The 24,238-nt window shown below is 40.2% G+C and overlaps 2 protein-coding genes across 2 annotated transcripts in view; one reads left to right on the top strand and one right to left on the bottom strand.

Annotated features, from left to right (window-relative positions):
• The first annotated feature begins 3,663 nt into the window (after nucleotides 1–3,663).
• LOC117489049 (nucleolar protein 9) lies at nucleotides 3,664–11,049 on the top strand. Its single transcript, XM_034138283.1, has 12 exons — nucleotides 3,664–3,766; nucleotides 4,497–4,765; nucleotides 6,387–6,614; nucleotides 7,116–7,319; nucleotides 7,562–7,669; nucleotides 7,895–8,036; nucleotides 8,127–8,319; nucleotides 8,412–8,552; nucleotides 8,651–8,770; nucleotides 9,166–9,378; nucleotides 10,628–10,733; nucleotides 10,844–11,049. The coding sequence occupies exons 2-12, from the start codon at nucleotides 4,555–4,557 to the stop codon at nucleotides 10,996–10,998; spliced, it is 1,821 nt and encodes a 606-aa protein (XP_033994174.1). The 5' UTR covers nucleotides 3,664–3,766; nucleotides 4,497–4,554; the 3' UTR covers nucleotides 10,999–11,049.
• A 9,004-nt stretch (nucleotides 11,050–20,053) lies between these two features.
• rem2 (RAS (RAD and GEM)-like GTP binding 2) overlaps nucleotides 20,054–24,238 on the bottom strand; it is a 41,073-nt gene continuing 36,888 nt past the window's right edge. The window contains 1 exon segment of the mRNA XM_034137135.1: nucleotides 20,054–21,732. Coding sequence (XP_033993026.1) covers nucleotides 21,404–21,732 — 329 coding nt within the window. The 3' untranslated portion in view covers nucleotides 20,054–21,403.

The following is a 24,238-nucleotide window of genomic DNA, read 5'->3' as shown; positions in this document are numbered from 1 at the left end:
GAGCTGTATTTGAAGATGCTGTCTGTGGAAAAAAGACAACGGCTCAATAGAAAACGTTACTATGTGATGCTTTTAGGGGCCCTATTATGCTTTTTGGGATTCTCCCTTTCCTGTAGACTGTTTGTAGAGTTTTTTTTGCATGGTCTCCAAAGGCTTGAATCCCAAAATGCACTGCAGAGGGCGTTTCTCCCTCAGACGATGCCTGACACACTTCCATTGAAGTCCTTTGTTTACTTCTGCCAGATAGCTCACTACATAAAACTTGCGCTCCAATTGGCTAGCCCTGCAACATTGTACGTGATAGGCTAAGTGGTGGGACATCTCTGAGCGGTTGACCAATCACAACAGAGTTGGTCAGCTAACCAATCAGGGCAGACTGGGCTCTGGTTTCAGACGTTCAAATTATGTTTAGTCATTTGCTTCACACTCCTGTACGATTTGAATATTTATAGGTATGAATTATGGTGTAAATGTGCTTTTTTTGCAGAGATGCAGAACAGCATCCTCTGATGTTAAAAGCTTTAAAGTGGGGAATATTTTTTCTTTGGTTGTTTTGCAGCTTGTAGACTTTTGGGACTTCTGGTTACTGACTTGGTTTTTCCTCAGTTTGATGTGGGGATGGATGTGGCTACTTGTGTCTCTTCCTTTTATTGCCTGGAGTGATGAAGAAGAATCAAGGGGAAATGATGAAAATCAGAAAGACATGAGGCATTCAGTAGCTCAAGCTGTCACCCATCGGATTTTTCAAGTGAAATCAACCAGTTTTGTGTTATTAAAAAACAGAAATGAAGAACAGGGAATTAATGCAAGGTTCACAAGTAATGTTTCTGTAAAATGCCAATGCCCTGGCAACGGAAAGTTGTTGTTTTTACTATGTTAATTTTCCTAGGTGCAGTCTGCCAAAGGAAGGACGGTTTAATCAACCAAGGAATCTATTTCATCTGAAAACATCAGCAGTGAACAGTTCCAGTTGTTAATGGTAAGTACAGGGAATACATGCCTATCCCTGCACACAATTGGCAAGAGCCAGTCACAAGCCAAAGAATAAATAGACAAACATATTCATGCTGAAATTCACCGCGATTGACGACATAGCGCGTATGTGTAGCTAGCCTATGTTCAATCATCAATGTCCTCCAATTTATATACATTTTGATTATATCCAAACCATTTTTACAATTTTATGGCAATTGCAATTTTTCAACTAACAATATAGACGAAATACATTATACAAAAGAATGAACAATGGATAGGGTTTTGTGTAAATTATTCATATCTGTAATTTGCATAATCTGCTACAGAAAATACACGAAGACAAAATAGTAATATAATAATAATAGTATTGTAACATTCAGTTCAACCTACATCTGAGTTGCTGTTTACTATCACTGTTAAACAGGGAAGAGAATAGCACAGATTTCCTCAATGTACTTTGACCACATACGTTTAGTGAAGTATTAGTTCAAACTGTTTTACTTTCAAAACCCAGCTGTACGTCCTGTTTAACCAAGATAAGCTCCAATGGAGACTATTTGAATAGTGCAACAGCAGCTGAGACTTAATTAAATCATATAAGGGATCCAATTACTGCCTTATCACGTCAACTCTGTTTGACAAACACTATACTGCATGGGCGAGTTATAATTAGACACCAGATGTTTCCAGAGACAGTCTGAGTTTCATAGAGGCGTCAGAAAGGATGTGCATGGTGATGTTGTCAGTGAGGCAGACGGGCCACAGGATTCTCTACCTCACTGAAACAAATTAAATGTTGAAAGCAATTATATTAAGTTCAAATATTAGATTGAACTTAATAGTATTGCTTTCAACTAACCTAATACAGTTCTGTGAAGTTTTTTCAGTGCTGGTGAAGTGCTGTTAGGAACCCCCGTGACAGTTATGAGCAGCAGGTTAAGACAATATTCTCCTCAATCATGCACAAATCTGAGTAATTCGGAAAATCACCATTTAATTTAATAAATACATTTATGTAAACATCACACCCATGTTACCCCCTGGGGATTTTAGCTTGACAGCAGGTTGTTAGGGGAGAAAATAATCTCCAAATATAGCTAAAACGAATTCCTATGTAGAATAACTCATGCATTCACACACTCACACAGACATCGCACGCACCTTTTTGACTTAATGTGAAGTTGACTTTCTTCCTGTTGTCCTCATTAGACACCATGAGTTGTTTGCACACCTGACACACAGCAATATGTCACTGTATTGTTGTCCAAAATAGAAAATTAAATATTCAGTTTTAATTCTTTGCTGCCCTCAAGAGGTTGCTTGTGTCTGATCTCAGAAGAGTGGGTTTCATTTGATGTGGAATATTTCACGCAAAAATAAATGAACTCAGAGAGTCAATCACCAATTCTGTGTCATTTAATAATTCAGGGTTGAATATTAACACTTTACGTGGTAGCAGCAAAAAAATGCCACATTTGTATTGTATAATATCAGGAGAGGTGGAAGAAGGACTCAGTACACTTGTAAAATGTAACATTACGACATTTAAAAAATATTCAGCTACAAGTTAGTGCATTCAAAATTGTACTAAATTCAAGTTCAAAAGTATTAGCACAGGGGTGTCCAAACTACGGCCCGGGGCCAAATGCGGTCCGCGGGCCATTTTGAATCGGCCCTCAGCAAATTCAAAAAGTATAATGGAGTATGGCCCACAGATGAAACTTGTGCTTGTCTTGTATTGTACTTCTTAAATATAGATGAAAACAGATATTACCCAGTATTCATGTGTTAAGAAGCCCACTTGTCAAACAAATTCAGTCAGTTAAAGTTGAACAAATGTTCTATCAAATCTAAGTTGATAAGAAAAAAGCCCAATAACTTATTTTCATAACACGCTTGAAATAAACCCTTCCTATTTCCTCTTGTGATAAGAAATCTGACTCTTCTGTTTTAAGGAATAACCTGCTAACAAAATAAATGAAAACCTAAGGAGAGCTGTGATAGGCTGTTGTTTTTCTTAAAGCATATTCAATTATTAAGCATCATTTACCTACATTTGATTTATTTTGCTGACTTTTAACTTAATTTATGAGGCAATATACCTCACCTCACCTCAGTGGCCCAGCCCTTCGTATATCTTTCTGTGTGGCCCTCGGTGAAAAAAGTTTGGACACCCCTGTATTAGCATAACAAATACTCAAAATAAAAGTACTCATATACTCATCAGAATAATATATGTGTATTACAATTATGTATGTATTCATGTTAATGTGTCACTTCAATGTCGATTTAGGTAAACATTTTATGATTTATACCCTCTAAAGTGTCTTTGAGTTTCCAGAAAAGCGCTCTATAAATAAAATGCATTACTGTTTTATTTTTTATGTATGTTTATGTTTGCACCAAAAACACCAAGACATAGATATTCCTCATATGTGTTAACCTACGAGGCAATAAAACTGATTCTGATTCTGATATTTATTTTCTCTTTCATTTATTTGCTTTTCATTTGAGTTTAAGGTAATCCAAAAATAACGGAAAGTTGTGAGGTTAAATTATATTTTGATACTAAGATCAGGTTACTGATTACATTTTTTCCAGATAACTAGCAAATGTATTTCAGAGACATTTTTAAAGTTACCCTCACAACACTGATGCTGATATACCCTCTTGTGCAGTAGGTGGCGGTATGCACCTAGATGTTGTTTGCGATGTTCCAAAAAGAAGAAGAAGATCTACGTAATCACTGCGCGTCCACAACACCACTGTTAGGTCTCTCCACATTTCACACGTGAGTTAAACTAAAATGTATTTGCCATCCATAAACTAAGTTTGTTTCGATACACATTTTGAACAAAGTGTGCTTAATGTTTTCAACACTTCGAGCTGGCGTGTGCATCCGGAAGTTAGCACAGTATCATTCTCAGCTACAGCCTCGTCCGAGCCACACTCCTATTTAAGAATATGTTAAAATAACTTGTTAGCACGTATCGGCAAGACTTAAGGCGTTTCTGAATCTTTGGTAGACAGTAGTTAATTCGGCATACATATCTGTTACTCAAATTCCTTGTGGACCTTCTTCACACTGTACATTTATATGCCATTCCTTGCACACCTAATGTGAATTATATCCTTCTTTTAAATTGTATTAGCTGTAATTTGGCCCTTCATAGTGTCACGGTCCACTTTTACTTTTTAGTTTAGTTCTATTTTTTAGTTTGAGATGTTTATATTTTATGTTTGGTTATTTTCTATTCTTTTTTATTTCAAATGATGTGCAATGCCTTTGTTTAAACCATAGACTGTATAGGTTTAAACAAGCTGCTATAATGACAATTCTAAATAATTGAGATGTTACTGGCAGTCTTAACCTGTATAGTTTCAATTATATTCATTTAAAGTGTTGTCCTGTTTGTTTATTTCATTTCCTATTAAAACACACAGTCAACCAACAATTAAAAATATGAGACTGTAGTGTTAACCTTCAAATCCTAATAATTCTTTCACGTTTTCCTTCCCAGTTTCTGCCAGAACACCAAGACATTTTCCTTGTAACCTCCATGGTGTAAGGTCCAAGCTATGTTGGAGAAAACAGAGGACAGGATGTCACAGAAAGGGGGGGTCACAAAGAGGAGACACACGGATGAAGATGAAGAAGGAGGAGAGAAGAAGAGGAGGGGAGGTGAGAAAGGAGACGGCGGCAGGAAGCTTCTGGACGCCATGAGTGTGGGCTATTTCCGCAGAGTCGGGGAAAGACTCGGAGAAGGCTTTGCAAACAGCGAGGAGAGAGGTAAGAGATTATGATTCAGCAGTTCTGATCAAGCAGAGGATTGGGAGATCATTCGGTTTGGGGATGTGCGGCAACAATCTGGGCATTTGAACTGCATTTATATAAGGAAAACAAAATCACAAGCCACCTTGTGAGACAGAATTGTAGTAGGGTATGGAGAAATCCCCTGCCAATGTGTGTTGTGGAAACTTACATCACTGTTCAAACAGGAATGATTATAATATTCAGATGAAGCAATAAAGCAAAGCAAGTTATCAGGTCACTTTGGAGTGAGTTGCTCTTTGTGCAAAAGTGCCTAATATATGTGTATATTATCGTGTCAAAAACAGACTCGAAAAATGTTGCTACTTTAAAAAATAAAAATAATAAACCCTTTATTAATGCATGATTACTTACTATATTTTAACATCTAAAGGATATTTAAAAGATATAGGGGATGCATTATAAATGTGTTGATTAACCTTTTATTTTTACTGTTATTTTAGACAGGTTCAATCCGAAAAGTCATTTTTATACCATCCCATGCCTAATGAAAATGTGTATTTAACCTTCTATTTATGCATGGTGCCTTTATGATTATGTTATTCAATATTTAACACATAAAGGATATACAAAAAATTAGGGATGCTCCGATCGATCGGCCGATACTCACTCTCTGCCGATCGATCGGTGCTCTCTATAAATGCCGATCGAGAGAGCCGATCACATGACGTCAAATACATGAGACTTTTCTCTGTGCGCGGCAAAACAAGCTCGCCAAAATGGCTTCACTAGTCTGGCAGTATTTTAAGGTGTCCGAAAAAGACAGTAAAATAGCGGTTTGCAACGTGTGTGTGAAGCAGAAATCCTGCAGCTCCACCCGCTGTGACGGACCGGTGAGCGGAGCGAAACACACATTAAGAGTTAGACCTAACACACTTAGCTATTTTATCTACCTCTGGAACAAGCTAAACTAGTTATAAATATATTTATTCTTCACTGTCGGGTCACTCATTACTGGATCAGTGAGCTGCATGAGACGATACTGACGGGCTGTCAGGAGAGAGAGAGAGAGAGGGGGAGAGAGGAAAAGAGAGCGCTTCCACTCATTTCTCCCGTGTTATTATCCAAAGTGAATGTAAACTTGAATAATGTACTTCATTTGAATGTAATAATTAAGTTGGTTGTTGTTTGTGGAAGCGCCAGTGAATGAGCCCCATTAACTGAGTTTTAAACATCACTTTAAATGGAAGATCCCCATAGGCCCCGCCCACTCGATCGGATCGGCCGATACTGATTCCGGCAATCAGAGCATCCCTACAAAAAAATACACGTTTGTCCAATCTGTGTTGCAATACAAAACTGAGTTTCTAAAGCATTTTAATAATTTAAAGTGTATTTATCATGATAGTATGGTCAATAACAATTATTTATTATAACATATCATCAAATAATCAAATAAAATATAGGCTATCAGAGTGCACTCTTGAATAATCTGCTGTGGCCAATTCAGTAAATGTAGAGTTAATATAGATCACCAATCGAATGGTTGAAGAATTGTTCATATTTCAGTCAAACAACAACTTCTAAAGCGCCATCATTTGTGCTAACTCATGTTTTGTGTTATTTATTTCTCCTACAGAGATGTTTGTGGAGAACGTCCTCACAGAGGTGAAAGGGAAAGCTGCTGTGGTGGCGATGGACCGGACAGGAAGCTTCACCCTGCAGCGGCTGCTCCCGCTCTGCAGGCCCGACCAGGTGGCCGAGGTGCTGGCCGAACTGGGCGGAGAGTCCGGATCGGAGCTAAAGGCGGTGTCATGTGACCGGTGTGGCGGCCACGTGGTGGAGAGTGCAGTCCGACAGATATCCAGTAAGAGCTGTCTCATTTCTGATCTGTAGTGGAACAAAGCTTTGTAGCCACCAGGAAACATGGCACAAGTTGAGATGAAGAAACGCAGCTCGACGTGTCTCCTGATGACCCGGGGACAATTGATGCCCAGTTTAACTGTATAGTAGACGGACAGGAAGCCAGTGTAACGTTTTGAAGTGATGCGATCCACTTTCTTAGTGTTAGTGAGGACTCAAGCACCATCGTTCTCTAACTTATGAACTCTCAGGTCTTCTGCTACTGGCCTTGTAATCATGGCTAAAGTTAGAACAAAGTCTGTATACTACCTGGGAAAGGGGGGGGGGGGTGTGGTTGGTATTGTATTTTTTATTTGATCAATTTTGTATCAGCTTTTATCAATTGGTTTTGAGGTGCACTTCGTCTTACCTTTTATGTATAAAAAGTGCAATATAAACAAAGTTTCATCGGATCAAAGTAAATAATAACTCCGCTCTGTGTGTCTCTTTTGTTTCGTTCTTTTAGAGCTCTCACAGACGGCAGCTACCACAGAGGAAGAGGAGGAGGAGGAGGGGGGGGTGTTGGAGGCCCAGGTGCTGTCTTTATGTCAGGTTGTGAGAGACAGCATTGCAGAGTTCATCCAACATGTTCACGGCTCCCACGTGGTCCGCACACTTCTACACGTGCTGTCAGGCTGTCTCGGACCCCTGCGCACTGAGACCCGTCCAGGTACACAGACACACACACACACACACACACACACACACACACACACACACACACACACACACACACACACACACACACACACACACACACTGCAGTTAATGTCGTTTTTTGTAAATGAAAATCTCTTTATTTCTTCTGAGTAAAACAAATTCTGTTCTATATTCTATTAAACTCTACACACACAGAGGCGTGTTGCTTTAAGCTTGTGTTCACCTTTTCTTTTTTGTCATGTTTTTCTCCAGGTGCGAAAGACCGTAACGCTGTTCCCCAGATGACAGACTTTGAGGTTCCCACATCGTTTTGGTACGAGATGAAAAACCTCACAGACACGCTGATGGACAACGTTAATCGTGAGTCATTTGTCATGAAACTCTTGAATCCTCGTTAAAGTTTATTCCTATTATGGTGAACTTTATCACAGAAAGAAAATACCTGTATAGCAAAGCAAAGGGCAATATCTGTGTGTATTTCTGTATGTATCTGTTTTGGGGAAACTGGAAATCGGCAGGGGTAAACAGGTTGTTACATTACTGGAATGTCAATGTTTTCTCCCCTTGTGTCTGTCTCCCTCTCAGTCAGTGTGACAGACTCTGTAGCCAGCGCAGTGTTCCAGACCATGTTGACCGTGAGTCACAGAAAACGTCCGAAACTCTGCAAACAGCTTCTCAAACGCATCATGGGGTACCTGACGAGTCGTAGCGCCGCTCCAGGAGTGAGGTCAGAGAAGTGCCATTTCCACTTTAGTCCAGGAATAAGTCTCCACACCGTGACACGTTATGTAACTGCTGTTTTCTTTTTGCCTTTTAGTCCCCTTCTGGTCTTTCTCAAAGACCAGGCCTCCAGCCACCTTGTTGAGATGATCCTACAGCTTTCCCACAAGGCCCTCCTCCGGGACCTCTACAAGAACCACCTCAAGGGTCACCTGGTTGACCTCGCCCTCCATTCCATCGCCAACTTCCCCATCCAGAGGCTAACCGCAGCCTCGGCCAAACACACAATGGTTGGTCATTATGTCTGCATGTCACACGGGGCAGGATTAAAGTAGCGTAATTGCAAGGACGACTCTTATTTCCCCCTCCTCTTTCTCCGTAGTTCTTGAAGTTGTTTGATGAGTTGATCCAAGGCGTGGAGGCCATCTTGGCCGCGGGACACATGGGTGTGATTGTCCAACTGGCCGAGAGCTGTGCAGAAAGTGGAGAGAAACAGGAAGACATGATTCAGTGCCTCCTCCGTGTAAGCGTCGTCGTAAAGAAGATGGAACAGCCCCTCTGGGTCTTAAATCAACATAATGACATTTTGATTGATTTCTCCCTCTTTGTTTTGCCTCTCAGGCCTTCCACTGCGCTGAGCCCGGCACCCGCCACGTCAACTGCCTCCCTCTCTTCATGTCTCTGACCACCTATGAGGTGTATTACCACTGTGAGACAGCAGAGAGCAAGGTCCAGACAGAGGTAAACGATCCAGAAGTGTCTAATGATCCAATCCTTTGGCACTTGATTCTTGCAGTGTAATAATTATGGCTTTAATACATTAAAAAAATAATGCAAATGAATCACACTATCAAGTTTGACTCAAACCTCCTCCAGTAAATAAGGCGCAGATTTTTACCATTATTATATTTACTTGTAATTTATGGGGAGATACAACAAATATATGTGTGGTGTTGTGATAAAGAAATGCATTACAAGCTGGTAAGAGAAATCTGAGGGTTTTGTACTTTATTATAACATGATTTATTGGCATGAACTCCGACCTTTTGCAGACACTTAGATGGAGCATCGACCAACCACTTTTGACAACTGCAGCATATTTCGGTTTAATAAACTTTGTTCTCGTTCACTTCCAGGTCCCCCTGACCTCCATCTGTTACCATGGCTCCCGGCTGGTCCAGTCGCTGGCTAAGTTCAAGGAGCGCTCGCTCCTCCTGAGCAGCCTGCGCACTCAGACCCCCGCTGACCTCCTGAAGCTGGCCTCGGACCCCGCAGGCAGCCACGTCCTGCAGGCCCTCATCACCACCTCCAGCGACAAGGGGAGGGGCAAGATCCTGAAGAGACTGGAGGTACCACTACAGGGGCATTATGGGAATATTAAAGAAAGAAAAGCTGTCACAACATGAGAATCTTGACTTTGAGCTGCTGGCAGTTACCATTCGCAGTTTCCTACGTCGGACCACTGATATAAACTGTTCTTATTTTTAGATTTATTGACAAAAGTCCCAATACCTACGTTTTGTGTATTTCGTTAAAAAAACATTTAATTTAATGAAAAGAAACGTAATACCATTACACATGTATTTTATGAAAATCTAAAAATGATGGGTAATTATGGATTATAAAGGACAACTAGAATCAAATGCAACCTTTTTTTATAAAAATATATAATTCATTTCCCTGGCACTAAAGAATAATAAATAAAAAAAGAAAATCAACAGGAAGACATCTACATTGGACATCAGCCAAATTGTTACTCTAAACATTAGTGTTGGTATGCGGTGCAGAGCTAGGTGCAGCCACTGTTCCAGCTGTTCCCTTCATGTCCTCATCCCGAGTGACACTGACAGAACACATTGCTGCTGCTGACACTGAACCAACACCTAGAGCTCTTCTCTCTCCCACTCTAGTTATACACACATTCCATACTGTAGGGGCAAGGATATTGGGAATTCCTACATAGAAGTAGAAAGACGATAAATATCTCAAATGTATTTTATGACCAATGAAAGGAACATTGTAATATTTTCCTTCACAAAAAATATGAACATAATTCAGGAGAAAATCTCTGTCGCCACTTACATGTTTCCAATAGGATACACCAGAATATATGTTTCTTTCTGTATATGTGTGGTATGCCTTTACAGGCAGTATAAGGAAAACAAAAAACATGCCATGTTGTATGCCTTAAATCTGAAAAAGAAATCTGTTCTTTTTAAAGAAATTGTTAAAAAAAAGAACAAAAGAAACATATCGCCTACATATATAAATAATATTAATTATAAATACAGAACATCCCAATCATTTTTAAAACAATATGTTGTACATTTCCATTTAACATATTGGTGTGTACACCTGCATTGACTTGTGAGCAGTAGTAAAATGTTAAATGTCACTATAGAATAAAAAGAAACAAATCTGAAATAAAAACTATTGTAAGAATGAAACTGGGATTTCCCTTAAAAGTAGGTTTTAAAGTCTCTGGAATATTCCCTCCTGAAAGTATCTTGTAAAGAACACATGGAACATTATGAACTACACAGGGACTATATCTACCCAGTCCTCACTGTTTCTGCCTTTGATGGTGTTTCCCTCCAGGGCCAGTTTGTCCCCATGGCCTGCTCCAGGTTGGGGAGTCGGGTGCTGGAAGCCATTTGGAACAGCGCCTCGGTCACTCACAGGCACAACATCGCTCAGGAATTAGGTAACAAATCATCGCATGCATCCTCAATTTAAGAGGTGTTTTCTTTTATTATCATATTTACTTGCACACATGTTTTTTTTCTAATTGGGATTCATGTGATTCTCCTCCAGTGTCGTGTGAAAGCCAGCTGCGCTCAGATCAGTTTGCTCGCCATGTTTGGGCCAAATTTGCCCTCTCCCACTACAGCCACAGGAGAGGCCATTGGCAGGAAATACAGAGCGGCGAGTCCAAGAAGCGGAAGCTCTTCAGTGACATTCTTGAGTAAAACAAATACATATTTATGTAATTTGTTGGATACGAAAATAAACATTTAACATTTACATAAAACATTTTTGTATGCTCATTTTTAATCCACAAAAAAAGCATGGCTCACGTTAGCAAAGGAAAGGAGGGTGCTTTGTAGGAGTTAATTCACCATGGATATATAATTATGGTCCGAGCACAGACAGTCGAAGTGGAGGACCTATTGAAATTGTTCGATGCTGCTTGATGGGCTTAACATGCTGGATGTTTTTTGCACATTTGTCAGGACGGTTCAAAATGTAGATTCTTTTGGGGGTGTCATAATCGGTGCAAGCAAAATGGTTCTATAGCGCCCCATACAAATGTGCTAACAAGCAGCCCCTCGTTTTGCTTTCACATACAAAGGTGAAAGTTTGTGGGCATATGAAGCATGGTGAGACACAAAAAAGCCAAGGAGTCTTAACCCATCAGGAAGTCGGACACATTTAGTTTTATTTGCAACTTTTCCTGCCCAATATCTGAAAATACCCCTACAGTTTTAATCCGATCGACTGGTTAGTAAGACCTTGAGGATCAAAATCTATCCAAAAAGTTAGTACCGGACAAAAGGGGGCACCCTTATCTAAAACGCAAACATTTTATTCTGTAAGGTAATTTTACTCAATTTAATGATGAAGGTTTATAGTTTGGTTTTTTTCACTGGGAATTTAGTCCTTTTTTTACGCCCTGGGTCTATAACCTCTTTTAATCTAGATAGAAAGTAAACAAGTTGGTAACACTGCTTCTTCTCTGCCACAGCTGCTACAAACAAGTAAATATTTAATTACTTATATTAACAGAAAAACACAAACATAACTGTGCTAAAGTAAGCAGAGTAAAAGTAATGGTTGTCATTGATATGGATAAAAGAGTTAATAAGTTAAATATTACGTGTATGTTTTATCTGTACTATTGGTGTAAGCAGCATCATGGCCACTAGAGGGTGCTAGTGAAGTGTTTATTCTCAGTCATGTTTGCCTACTGGTTCTTTAATAAGTAGAGCAACACTGGCTCAAATGTGTAAATGTAAAGTCACTTAGTCACTGACCCAAAGAGAAAGAGTCTACATACATCATGTAATTATGAATGATAATGATGATAAACAAAAAAACAGTACAATATGCATGTAGGCACTCGTGTTGAAGGGGCTTTTTGGGGTTTTCTCTTTCCTATAGTGTGTTTATATAGGTGTTTTTTTTCCGTGTAAATGGTCTGCAAAGGCCAAAATCACAGGGGAGATTCTTCCCCCCTCCCCACTAAAACGCCTCCATTAGACTCCTTTGTTTACTTCAGTAAACATTTGTTTTCTATTGGCTAGCACAACAGCACATTGTATGTGGTTTCAGACAGAGGGTGAAAAGAGGTGCTGCAGCACAGGCAGTATGAGAAAAATAAAGCACTTGTTGATCATTGAAGCATGGACACATTTCACAGTCGAGGCACAAAATACAAATATGAACCTGAAAATTAGCATATTATGTTCTTTGGGAGGGGAGATATCAGTCTGAGGTAATGGGAAATAGACAATCTTTGAAGCTTCACTCTTGCGATCCGCTGAATGCTTTCTTACATTTCTTCAACTGAAACACAACCAAACTCGGGCCGTTAGGAAGAGCCCTGAGCCTCAGCAGTGAGCTCTTTGTCTCGCAGCACTGTGGGAGGCGCATTAGCTAAGTCACAGAGGGGATCAGTGATTACATATTGATTTGAGTATAGAAGGCCTTTATCTTGGGAGTTGCTTCCCAGTAGATAGAAGGTCCAGGGCCAAAAAGCCTCGCTGCCAGACCACTCGTGTTGTCTGTCAACAACAAAGGATACCAAACCCTTGGGTAATAAATACACATGTGTTTTATTAACGCGTTGATCAGAACACATACAGAAGTCATACTAGCGACTACATTTATGTCCGGTATACACCACCTTATAGAAAACCTCCTGTGGCACAATTCTACCAGCATTATTTGAACTCAAATCAACAATTAAAGACTTAATGACTTCAAACACTGGTCTGATTTTGTATGGTAATGGTGAAACTCCAGGTTACATGAAGTTGCTTAATTTTTTTATTGCAGGAATTTTTTGGAAAGAAAGATAGAGCCCAGTCTGCTCTGATTGGTTAGCTGGCCGGCTCTGTAGTGATTGGTCGAACGCTCAGAAGAGATATTCTATATACTAACAAAGAATTACTAACAAAGCACTTGTATACTAACAAAGGACTGGCTTATCTAAAGCCAGTTGAGTAGCACTTGAAATGTTTTGGCTCTATGAAACCTGATGTACTTATCTGATTCTGTTTTCTTCAGGTTTGTATCTGCTTGGTCGAATGCACTATGTAAGTCGCTTTGGATAAAAGCGTCAGCTAAATGCAATGTAATGTAATGTAATGTAATGTAATGTAATATTCCGCCCCTTGGCCTATCAGGTACAATGTGTTGGAGCACCAGCCAATAGAAGAGAGACTGTTACATAGTGATGTCACCATGTTACGGACGAAAACAAAGGAGTCCAATGGAAGTGTTTCGGGCGAGGGGGGGGAGCGTGTGGGAGAGAAACTCCCTCTGGATTATCAAACTTTGCAGAGCATTAACATTACTAGAATTTTGTTTGGAATTATGAAATGAGTTGTTTGTGTTTGGGTGGCACTAGCTCATTCTGTAGGGACTTGCTATTGAACCAAAGGGTTTCCAGTTAAAGTCCCAATCAGACCGAAATACAAAGTGCTTACTGGTAGTTGGAGAGGTGCCATCTTGCCTCGTGGGCACTGCCGAGGGGTCATTGAGCAAGGCATCAAAGCCCACACTGCTGCATGGTGCCACTTTGCTTTGAAACTCCTCCACTCAGGCGAGTGTGTAGTTGATGTAAATAACACCAGAGTGAAACATTGAATTATCTCTGAATATAAAGTATTTCATCAAGTTTTAATCTTAGTCTTAAAGAGGACATTTTTACACAAATTACAATGCAGGTTTTTGCATTGCATTGGATTACATCATAACAGTGTTTTTATTTTTGTCACAGTTGCATGCCTTCTCACCCAAAAAGCATGAGACAACATAGAGCCAATTAGAATATTTAAAGGGGACCTATCATGCAAAATGCACTTTTGTACGTCTTTTATACATGAATATGTGTCCCCGGTGTTCCAGGGAACTCACCAAGTGTCAGAAAACACAACCCTCTCTCTTTTCCTCCATACCCAAATCTCTAAAAAAGGGGCTGCAACGGATCTGATAAAAACTGATCCAGATTTGAACACTGTCCTGACGTCAGGACGGTGGCGCTACGGCTATTGGGCCAACTCCACCAATCAGGAGGAGACAGCCACGGCCATTGCCGTTCGAAAGCGCTGGAGACGCTGTAGTACATATGCCAGGCCTGTAGGTGGTGCTGTTCTCACAGAATCAGCCCTTGCAAAAACAGGGGTAAAAAAGTGCAAATTGAGCGAAATGAGGCATGGCTAAAATGCATGATCTATTTGGTATTTTGAAGAAAAAAAAAAGTATAATTATGCCTTATAAGTATGGTCCTACACTATATTATTATAATATAGCATGATAGGTCCACTTTAAAGGATACACATATCAGGAAAACATATCTTTCCATACTTTTGTGACGTAGTATTGAACTATGAATAAATTATATTTGGGTTTTGAGATACACCTCAATATAATTTAGCTGAATGAAAGTTTGTTTGAAGTGATCAAAGGAAGGAAAAGCGATTATCTTTGAAAACTCAACATCACAGTGTGTCTCTCCACAGGCTGACTCTTCGTGTTTTGTTTTGTAAATGTTCCTCCTGCAGAATACAAAGTATAAACTAGTCACAAAAGATTGTCTTATTACACTTTAGAATTATGATTCAAATCCCATGCTAATATAATGATTTATTACATGAATTACATCAAGACACATAATGAATTCCTGTTGCTATCTCTTAATGATCATATCACAAATGGGTATGTAATTAAGAAAATATGAATAGATCATGAATGAATGTGCATTCATTTCTCTCTGTGAGCAAAACATTTACTTATCTCTTAAACTGTTGACTTTTGAAACAAGAATATTCCCCAGTTTCTTTTTTTATGCTTGTATAGTATTGTATTAATTTTTCTTTATTTGAGTTTTTATTGGACATTTATGCTTTAATTTCTTAGTTTTATATGATATCTTAATTCATTTTTTATTGCAGATTTGTACATTTAACTTAAAAAAACATTTTCTTTTCATTTTTTTATTTTCCGTCACGAAACCCATTTCCCTGGGGATCAATACAATATTTGTCATTGTTGTGTTATCAGATCTTTCAAATTCTTGCAAATTGCAGAGTGTATTAGTGATGCACAAACAGATGAAATACCCATGGTTTGATGAAGTATGATTTAGTTTCGGCATTGCATGATAGGCCTTAATCAAATGGGTTTTAGTGGCGGCTGCTCATTAGGAGATAACAGCACTCTCCATCGTATTACACTGACAGTCTGTTTTCAAACCAATCTAGGTCTCACATCAAATGACTTGGCTCAACATGTGTGGTTGTGCGGAACAGGCTCTATAGATTTTTGGCTTATACCTAAATCTCCTAAATGACTGAGCTAATGGACTTTTTCTCTATGCACCTTGTTCAGAACAAACTTTGCTTTTAGTAATACAGTATTATTTCCGCCAAGGAGGTTATCTTACTAGCTGAATAAACTATAATGAAACTTGATGGTAGGGTGAAACATGCATAGAGGAAGAACCATTAACCTTATTAGTAACAAAAGTGTTTTTCGTTGTGTTAGAAAATGGTGTCCTGAGATCTTGTGAAAAATGTCAAATGTAAAAAATAAGCTGGAGCAAGAAGACGGATTAGCTTGGCATGAAGACTAAAAACAGGGGCGATAAGCAAGCTCTTCTGTTCTCAGAAATGGTTTTTCCTTTGGTGAAATGGTTCATGTGTGTCCCCTGCATCAAGAAATCACCTATTTATAGCCACATAATGATATTGCCATATTCCTTCAAATCTACGCTGGCAAGACATTTATCTTGATTTAAGACTTTTGTATCTCCACAGTTGCTGAATGGATTTGTACCTTTAAAAACTGCTTTGAAACATCCTTCTCCCTTTGTTATTTTGGTTGTTTTTTACTGCAAATATAGCCACTAGCAATATCTTACAATGAGCACCCAGGGAACATAGAGTATGCCCCAATCCCTTGTTCCCTCAATCACTTCTAATGTTGTTTGTTGTGCTCACATCACTGACATTTTCTTCCCCCCAATATGGCCATTTTTGAAAACACCACAGTTTTGGTACAGCTTGAAGAATCCAGATATAACATGTTAATTATTGAGCATCAGAGTTAGACCGCCAGGCCAGCTGTTTCCCGCCACTTTATGTATGTTCATGCTAATATAAGCTAACATCTGTCGCCTCGTTTTACATTTTCCTTAAACTATCTGACAATACCATTTGTGGTTTTGTGTGTTAGCTATGTACGGTCATGTTCCTGCTGTTATTCTAACATTACAACCCTAGTTTGACTTGATTCATTGCACATATCCAACACAATTCCCATTCCATCCATTCCATGGGAGCTCAGCTAAGATCAATGCTAGTCTGGTTATAGTTTGCCATATTTTTCAAATTACCTTTTGACCTGCTATTAATCCACATTGCTGGAGACGTGGGGGGGGGAGCATTGCACAAGGCATTCAGTCTGTTATATGATTGTTGATTTGTCCTTGCTTTAACAACCACTTTTCTTTCACTCTTGGATTCTTGGTTTGCTCAAAGCCAATTTTAATGATATTTGCCTCTCTCTGAGCGTGATATTCAAGCAAGATCCGTCTGGCTTATTCAGTCCCTTTTGTTGTTGTAGGTTATTATAGCTCTGTGCATGTTTGATCCGTGTCACTCAGGACAAAGCAGAGGAAGAATGACCTTTCGGATACAATCAGCCTTTGCCCCATGACAAGGGAAGAATTTGAATTCCCCAGGGATTCAGCCAGGCTTACTTATAAGCCACTTCATGTCTAGCCACACCGTAGAGTAATGCAGTCGTGATGTATTTTTCTAGGCCAACCCGGAAGTTAGCATTGGAAGTCGTCCCTTGACAAAAGAGTTTCAGAGTTTAATTTTATGATTATTTTACGTTAATGATACTGACACACTTTGATCAGCAAGATAATCTCCAATTACTAATACCACTTTGTGATTATTGAAGTGTAAAAGCTAACTACAGTATAAACTACAAAAGACCTACATCACGGTGGCATGGCTCCGCTTCAACACCGCTAAGCTAACGGCGACTAATGCGTGTCATTCTGACGTTTTGTGGTCTTATTTGGTCGCTTCACAGCATTGGACAATCACGAGTGGGGTATCTAGTGACGTATTTTATGCCGTAGAACAAAAACATGAAAGTCTCTTAAGCTTGTGTTATCCACATATCTTATTTCAGACATCTAATCCGAGACATGTTTGAAAAAACATTGACTTAAATGCTGTTAAAATGCTAACTAATTTCCAGTTTTTAGGATCAATTCCTGCACCACCTAATACACATACACACAGGCCACACCATCGCTGCAGCCTCCACGTGAGAATACACAGACTATTGCCAATATGACCTGCTAACTAACATGCCTACTCTCACACCTCAGATACTTATGCATCACATTAGATATGCACAGTGCTTACTGAAAATAGACGTTCTTCGTTGCAAAGTGAGCAGCAAGTTCGACAGGCTTTCACTGATCACAGTAGGTGGTTTTTCGGCTTCCCTGCTCATGGAAGTATTCTTTTGCCCGAGAAATCTCAGTAAATGCCTACAGAATGAGTCAGCGACAGAAAGACACAGAGAGGGAGGGTTTCTGTCATGATTTGAGAGACTGATAGGGTGTCACAAAAAGAGATTGTATCATATTTTCCCTGTTTCCTAGTCCATTTTTCCAGCGGGCGTCTGTGCAGCTGTCAAATGAATGCTATTATCTGACAGTTATTTTACCTGTTTAAGGGTGATGAAATGCTATATGTGTTATTTTCCATTGTGCGAGATGTATTGTTTGAAATCCAGCCTGTCTATGTTTGGACAGTTCACCTTTCCATTGTGCCTGTCTCATTCACCAGCTGGGGGGAAAACTGAAAACAAACAAAACAATGGCTTTCTGGAAATCATCAGAAATATAAGACATTTGAGACTTGAGGACTCATCGTCTCCTTGACAACTGTCTCCAAGCAACCATTACTCATCAAAGCCTTTCTCCAACCCCGTCACTCTCTCTCTCTCTGACTCTCCCTCCATCAACCCCTCTGTCTCTTTGCCAGTTCCATCCTCTCAAGAGTCCTCCCATCTCCTCCAGATCGTTTTTGTACCAGCATCAGAAGCTATCTTATGCAATCTCATATGATTGACTTAAGGGTACCATGCTCTATCTTTTTCTTTCTCTATACATGCACGGTGGAGCAGAAAGAGGGGGGACTGACAGAGATGTCTTCATACTGTAGTTATTTGTGCCATTATTTCTGTAGACTACATTTGGTGAACTAAAAATGCTTCTTTGGTTTATCATGTTAAGGGAATCAAGTGTTGGTACACCTGTTCAATAGTTAGAAATCAAACCCCAAATCCTAGTGTCAACCCTAACCCTAGGTGGACAATTGTATCCAAAGGGAAAGGCTTTAAGTGTTTTCTAGCCCAACCCTACTGCAAGCACATTTCACCCAAAATCGCAAAGAAACATATGTCCTTACTTAACTGAAGTGATAAAGTAACGGATCAAATGTGTTGTAGGTTAAACGTGCTCAATCCATTTTTATTAGAATGACAAATGGCAAATTACTTTATAAGTTGATATGGTTGGGGTACGTTTTTTTCTGGACTTGGTGGAGACCAAACAAACTAAAATATATTGAATATTGGACTTAAATTCATCAGGTGGCCAGACTTAAAAGACTTAAAAAGAACGATAATGTTGACCAGCGCTAGATGTGTAAATAAGCGTTTGCTAACCCTGACCCTAATCGTAAGTAGACAGTTGTATCTGTGCTTCATTAAAAAATGTTGTTTTATATGGACTTTCCATTGAGAGATTATTCACACCATTTTTGTAACCTTTGTGTTGTAACCAGCTGATGGTCCCTTTCATTTATTCATTATCACAAACGGCCAATGGGTGTTAAACAGATTATGTTTCAAAATACTTACTTCACTTTCTAACCTCTTTCTAAGGGGATCTGACGTAATGGATACATTGTGCTGTAGTTTCAACCTGAACATTGACAAATGGCTATCATGACTTTATAAGATGATACAGCTAGCTTGTTAGCAAACATTAGCTTATTAACACACTTGGCAAAATGATCATTCATTTGGAGTACTGTTTCTGGCCACCTTATTGTAAGTCAATATTTAATCTCTTTTGGTTTTGTTTGTCTCCACCAAATGTTTGAAATAAACTACACCTAAACAGTGAGCTGACAATCCCTCTTTTACCATGAAGCCAAGATGCGCTGCAAATTCAGGCGCTATTTCGCTGTAGGTTCATATCTTTCACTTAGCCTTTTACTAATGCATTACGATTGCAGTTAACGGTTGTGTTGAAAAGAGGAATATTGAATATGAAATGTGGTTTATTATATTTACACATACACTTTTATTGAACTTATTAGAGTATAATCATTTTAGGAACTATGCTGATTAAATCTGCAGTACCCGGACAGCCATTGAGGACAGTAGAGAATCAGCGGGAGACACATTTTGGTTTTTACATTCTCATTAAGCAAGTAACTTGACAGATGTCCCATAATGATCGTTCTCCATATCTTGAAGCCATGATTCAATCTATTTTCAACCTGAGATTTTGTTACAAAGTGCTGACTTTGCATGTTTTTGCTGCTTAGTTATAAATGGAGTAACTGTCATGTTGAAGTCTCTAGAGAGGACCTGAGTCAAGACCTGTCATGCAATCCCTCCTCCTAGAAACGACTGTAATGAGACATTCATTTCATATTCTTGTTATTTAAAAAAAAACAAAAAAGACAAGGAAATCAATTAGGATGTCAAACAAAAATTAATTTATTTTCAGTGGAAAGACAAGAGTGCCTAGTTGACTGTGACAAGCGGTGAGCATGTGTCAGTGACGCTGCCACGCTTGACGAGTTATCCAAACGTTTCCAGAACATTCCCTTGTTGGTCACCTGTGTGGCCAGCCCCCACATAATACAATCTCAACACTCATAATAATGCCAGTGGGTAGAAAGAGAAAAAGGAAAAACATCGAACAGCCACAGGTAGATTAGGTTGTCTCTTGTCTGACTTACTTCAAGAACATCCCAGCGTTCAGTGACTCAGCGGCTATTGAAGAAAAGTTCTGTCTGGTCAACGCCGCTTATTCTGACCTTTTTTCTTTCGCTCCACTTCCTTGGGTAAAGGGTTCTTTGTGCTGATCGCTCATGGTGCATCCAGCGGAAATATGGCTTGGCCGCTGATGTTTTTATCCTTGTATAAAAATCACAGATGAATGTATGCCATTGGAATCATCAAACACTTCAAAATCGGTACGGGACACAAAAGATGGATGCAGTGTAACGATTGTGGCTAGAAAAATGCGCAGAAAGGGGTCTTCTTTTTTTTCTTTTTTCTTATGAAATAAAGGGTTATGCCTTTAAGATGGCATTGCTAGAGACACTAGCTGGATTGTGCATTAGCTATTGGCCACTGAGGTACAGTAAACCCAGTATCCTGTACTGTAAAACCTACAGGGTCATGTCTTAGATCGTCTACTCGGCATGCTATAAAACAAGTTTCACAATAGGTATACATTGGATTGCTATCAGTCTCTACATAATCAGTGCGTGCTACTTGTGTGTTTATTTGTGCCTCCCCCACCCCTTCCAGTCCGCCACAGTAAGTGTCCAATCAGCTTCTTGATGTGACTCTCTCTGCTGTCGCTAATCGTTTCTCTCCTGCTCTCATCAGGTAATGAGTGCTCGCTGATTCACCTTAGCTGGAGCTGCAAATCCAGCTCACCTCCTTATCATTTGATCTGCTTTTTCTCGCAAACGTGGCCTCTATTTTTTATCGTAAAATTGGTTTCACTGATGAAGAAGATTAAAGGTTTAGTGCTACGATCTTCGGCTCTATCTATCAAACTTTCTTTCCTATTTTCTCTCCACTTTCCTACACCACCATTGCTCAATTTCCCCTCCAAGTTCCCCACAAATACTAGTCTCCATCTCCTTATTGTCCCTGTATTCAGTCATCTGCTCCTTCCTTATATTTTTCATTTAATCCTCTTCTACTCCTCCATCTTTTACACTTTGCCATCTCCTCTAATCTGGTGTGTGCGCATGTATTGGAGTGTTGTCTGTGTGTAGGCTTGTGTGTGTGTGTGTGTGTGGGTCACAGTGCACTGAGGTCGTGGCAGGAGCGAGACTTCTGTCGGAGGATCTTGCTGCCCCGGTGGCGGCTCATCTCCCGGTATCGCCCCCGATCCCGGTCCCTGTCCCGACCGTATGAGCGCGGTACCAGCCCCGACAGGAAGCGCTTGGCCCTGCTGGTCAGGCTCTCTCTCCGGGCTGAACCGGGGTCTCCGTCGGTCCAGCCGGGGCCCACGCAGTCGCCCCTCGCAGACCGAACGGCGGCCTCCAACAGCTCCGTGGTCCCGTGGTCCAGGGAGGCTGAGAGCTCCATGTAAAGGGAGTCGAACATGTTGGCGCTGGATTGGGCCTCTGGGAAAAGAGAGAAAGGAAGGTTTATGGTTTAAAGGTCACCTATTATGCAAAATCCACTTTTTCATGTCTTTTATACATCAACATGTGTCCCCTCTGTGTAAAGAGATTCTGAACGTTTCAGGAAAAAATATTCGCTCTCTTTTTGTCCTGATCCATTTATATAAAAACCTGTCTGAAAATGAGCTGATCAGATTTTGGCCACTGTATGATGTCATAAGGTTTATTTGGCTTGTGTAACCATTAGCCAATCACCAACCAAGGTAACCCCCCCCCCCCCCCCCTTATCACCTGAATCTCCTCCTAGAGCACCATTGTTTTCTTTTTAACCAAATATCTCTCAGAGGGGCGTGGGGAGGGGCTCCTTATTTTCATCTAAAGTAACATACAGAGAATCAGCACTTTTGAAACAGGGCTGAAGCAGAGGGGTTTATGGGATGCTGCAATGATCTGTTTGGTATTTGGAGCCAAACACTTCAGAGACATGTTTTGTATATATCTGAGACCTATTATATATTGATGAAAAACAGTATAATAGGGGACCTTTAAACATTTGAGGTTTCACGCACTGGCAGCTGCAAATGGCAAAGGAAGGCAGAAGTTTGAAATGTAAGGACATTTGAACATCGAACCAGCTCAACATCCACGACCCAGCTGCTGTGTAATGTGCATCACCACAGGATAATCGCTCTGTATCGACTGCTGTTGGGAGACTCTATTAGAGTCCAATGTGTCAATTTGTTGCTACTAATGGACCAAATTGTTACAAATGAAGTCAATCTACAGCATCTTCTCTGTGAGTAAATGACAATCCTTGTTGTTTAGTATGCTTAGGAAATCTTGTCTGAGAGCCATGAGACTAATGCGGCTTTCACACCAGCGCTTTTCCCTTTCTAGCTCCTAGCTAGAGCTTTTCTGTTTCAGCTCCGGTTTCCCTTTTCAGCTCCCGCTCTGTTCACACCACCCAGAGCTGCCGCTGCTGCGTCATGACGTCACCGCTTACATCGCTGATTTTCTCCCCAACGGAGCTCACAACAACAACAACGGGGGGGGGGACTGCGTCGGGTCGATGATCGTGTTGCTTTTAATCATACAAAGCCAGATTAAATTGAATAACGACTTCTCCAACCTTATACTTTTCTCCAGAGTGCCGTGGTTCATTGTTTATTAATGTGTTTCAGCAGCATTTACCGACCGCTGCAGTGCTGCTGCTCTTCCACGGGAGTTTATTCTCCCGTTAGCTCCGGGTTAGCTCACACGGCTCTAAAGTATTCACTGTCTGACTGTCACACAAGCAGCTGATACATATCCCCAGTTCCCCTTAAGTGAATGTGTGTCAGTCTGAATTGACGCTGTTTGGCATCACAACGCTGTTATGAAAGTTTCTCTGGTATAACATGGGTGATGTTAGCATAGCAACCGAAGCTAAACTGACTACTTGCTAAGCCGTTTTCTACAGGCACTTTTTACCGGCGTATTTTTCATTATGATTCTACTTGTGATAGTCGGACATGACAACCTGTGCAGCCCATGTATTGATTCCATCCGATAGCTGCTATAATAACAAACAAAACGTCTGCCTGCTCTCCACAATGATCAATAACAGCGAACGGATGGTCAAAGTAAGGTACAAATAAACAGAATCACACGAAGCCTGGTTAGTGTTGCCTGACTTTATAAAGTGTGTTTTTCTTTATAAGTGTGTGGTTGCCTTCTAGTCACTTTGCTCAGCGCTACTGCTTGTAGGCAGGCATGACGAGACTCTTCAGTCGACCCATGTTCAGGGGAGGTGGGTTTAGTTTCCTGCACGCCTCGACGTAAGAGAGACGTAAGCGACGCCGCCTCTAGCTCCGAAGCTCTTGCCTCTAGACCGACAATTTTTTGGAGCTGGAAGTGAACCGCATTCCGGAGCTATGAGGCGGCGCCGCTGCGGTGTGAACAGGAAAAACCGGTACTTTTCAGCTCCAGCTCCGAGCCGGAGCTGAAAAAGCGCCGGTGTGAAAGGGGCATTAGAGAACAATGAAATTAGTTTTTCAGGATTGTAATTTATTATAAGAAATTCTGATACATGTATTGCTGGGTGGTTGATATAACAAATAAGATATGCTTAAAAGTGCATTCTTGACTTTAGAAATATATAAAAAACATACAAAACAATCCCAGTTCAAGGACACTTTCCTGTGATTTAAACCACAGCACACTTTCCCCTATCGGATGGAGTTTGCTCAGCTGTCATGGAGATAATGTGTTTACATTTCACTGGGCAACCTCCGATCACTGATAAGGAGTGTGTGATTAGTTGAAAGCAAATAAAAAGGGTTGGGATTGTGCGATAAGTGGTACGGATAAAATCATTCAAGTTACTGAGCTTGCATGTCCCCATATCTATATCTCCATAACAATGTTTTGGGGCTAGCTTGAGAGCTAAAATACAGTATGTCATGGAAAGTAATCCAATTTCAATGGAATACCATTCAAATGTCATCATTCATAAAAGTTGTGGTAT

Source organism: Trematomus bernacchii, unplaced genomic scaffold, assembly GCF_902827165.1.
Source record: "Trematomus bernacchii unplaced genomic scaffold, fTreBer1.1, whole genome shotgun sequence".
NCBI classification, from domain to species: Eukaryota; Metazoa; Chordata; class Actinopteri; order Perciformes; family Nototheniidae; genus Trematomus; species Trematomus bernacchii.
The sequence above is the reverse complement of the archived record's forward strand: the minus strand, read 5'-3'. Positions and strand labels throughout refer to the sequence as shown.

Bases quoted from the DNA above. Each gene is read 5' to 3' on its own strand.
- LOC117489049 (XM_034138283.1), top strand. From the start codon at position 4,555: ATGTTGGAGAAAACAGAGGACAGGATGTCACAGAAAGGGGGGGTCACA. The intron at 7,320-7,561 runs GTACACAGACAC...GTTTTTCTCCAG, and splicing joins GCGCACTGAGACCCGTCCAG to GTGCGAAAGACCGTAACGCT. The intron at 8,771-9,165 runs GTAAACGATCCA...GTTCACTTCCAG, and splicing joins AGAGCAAGGTCCAGACAGAG to GTCCCCCTGACCTCCATCTG.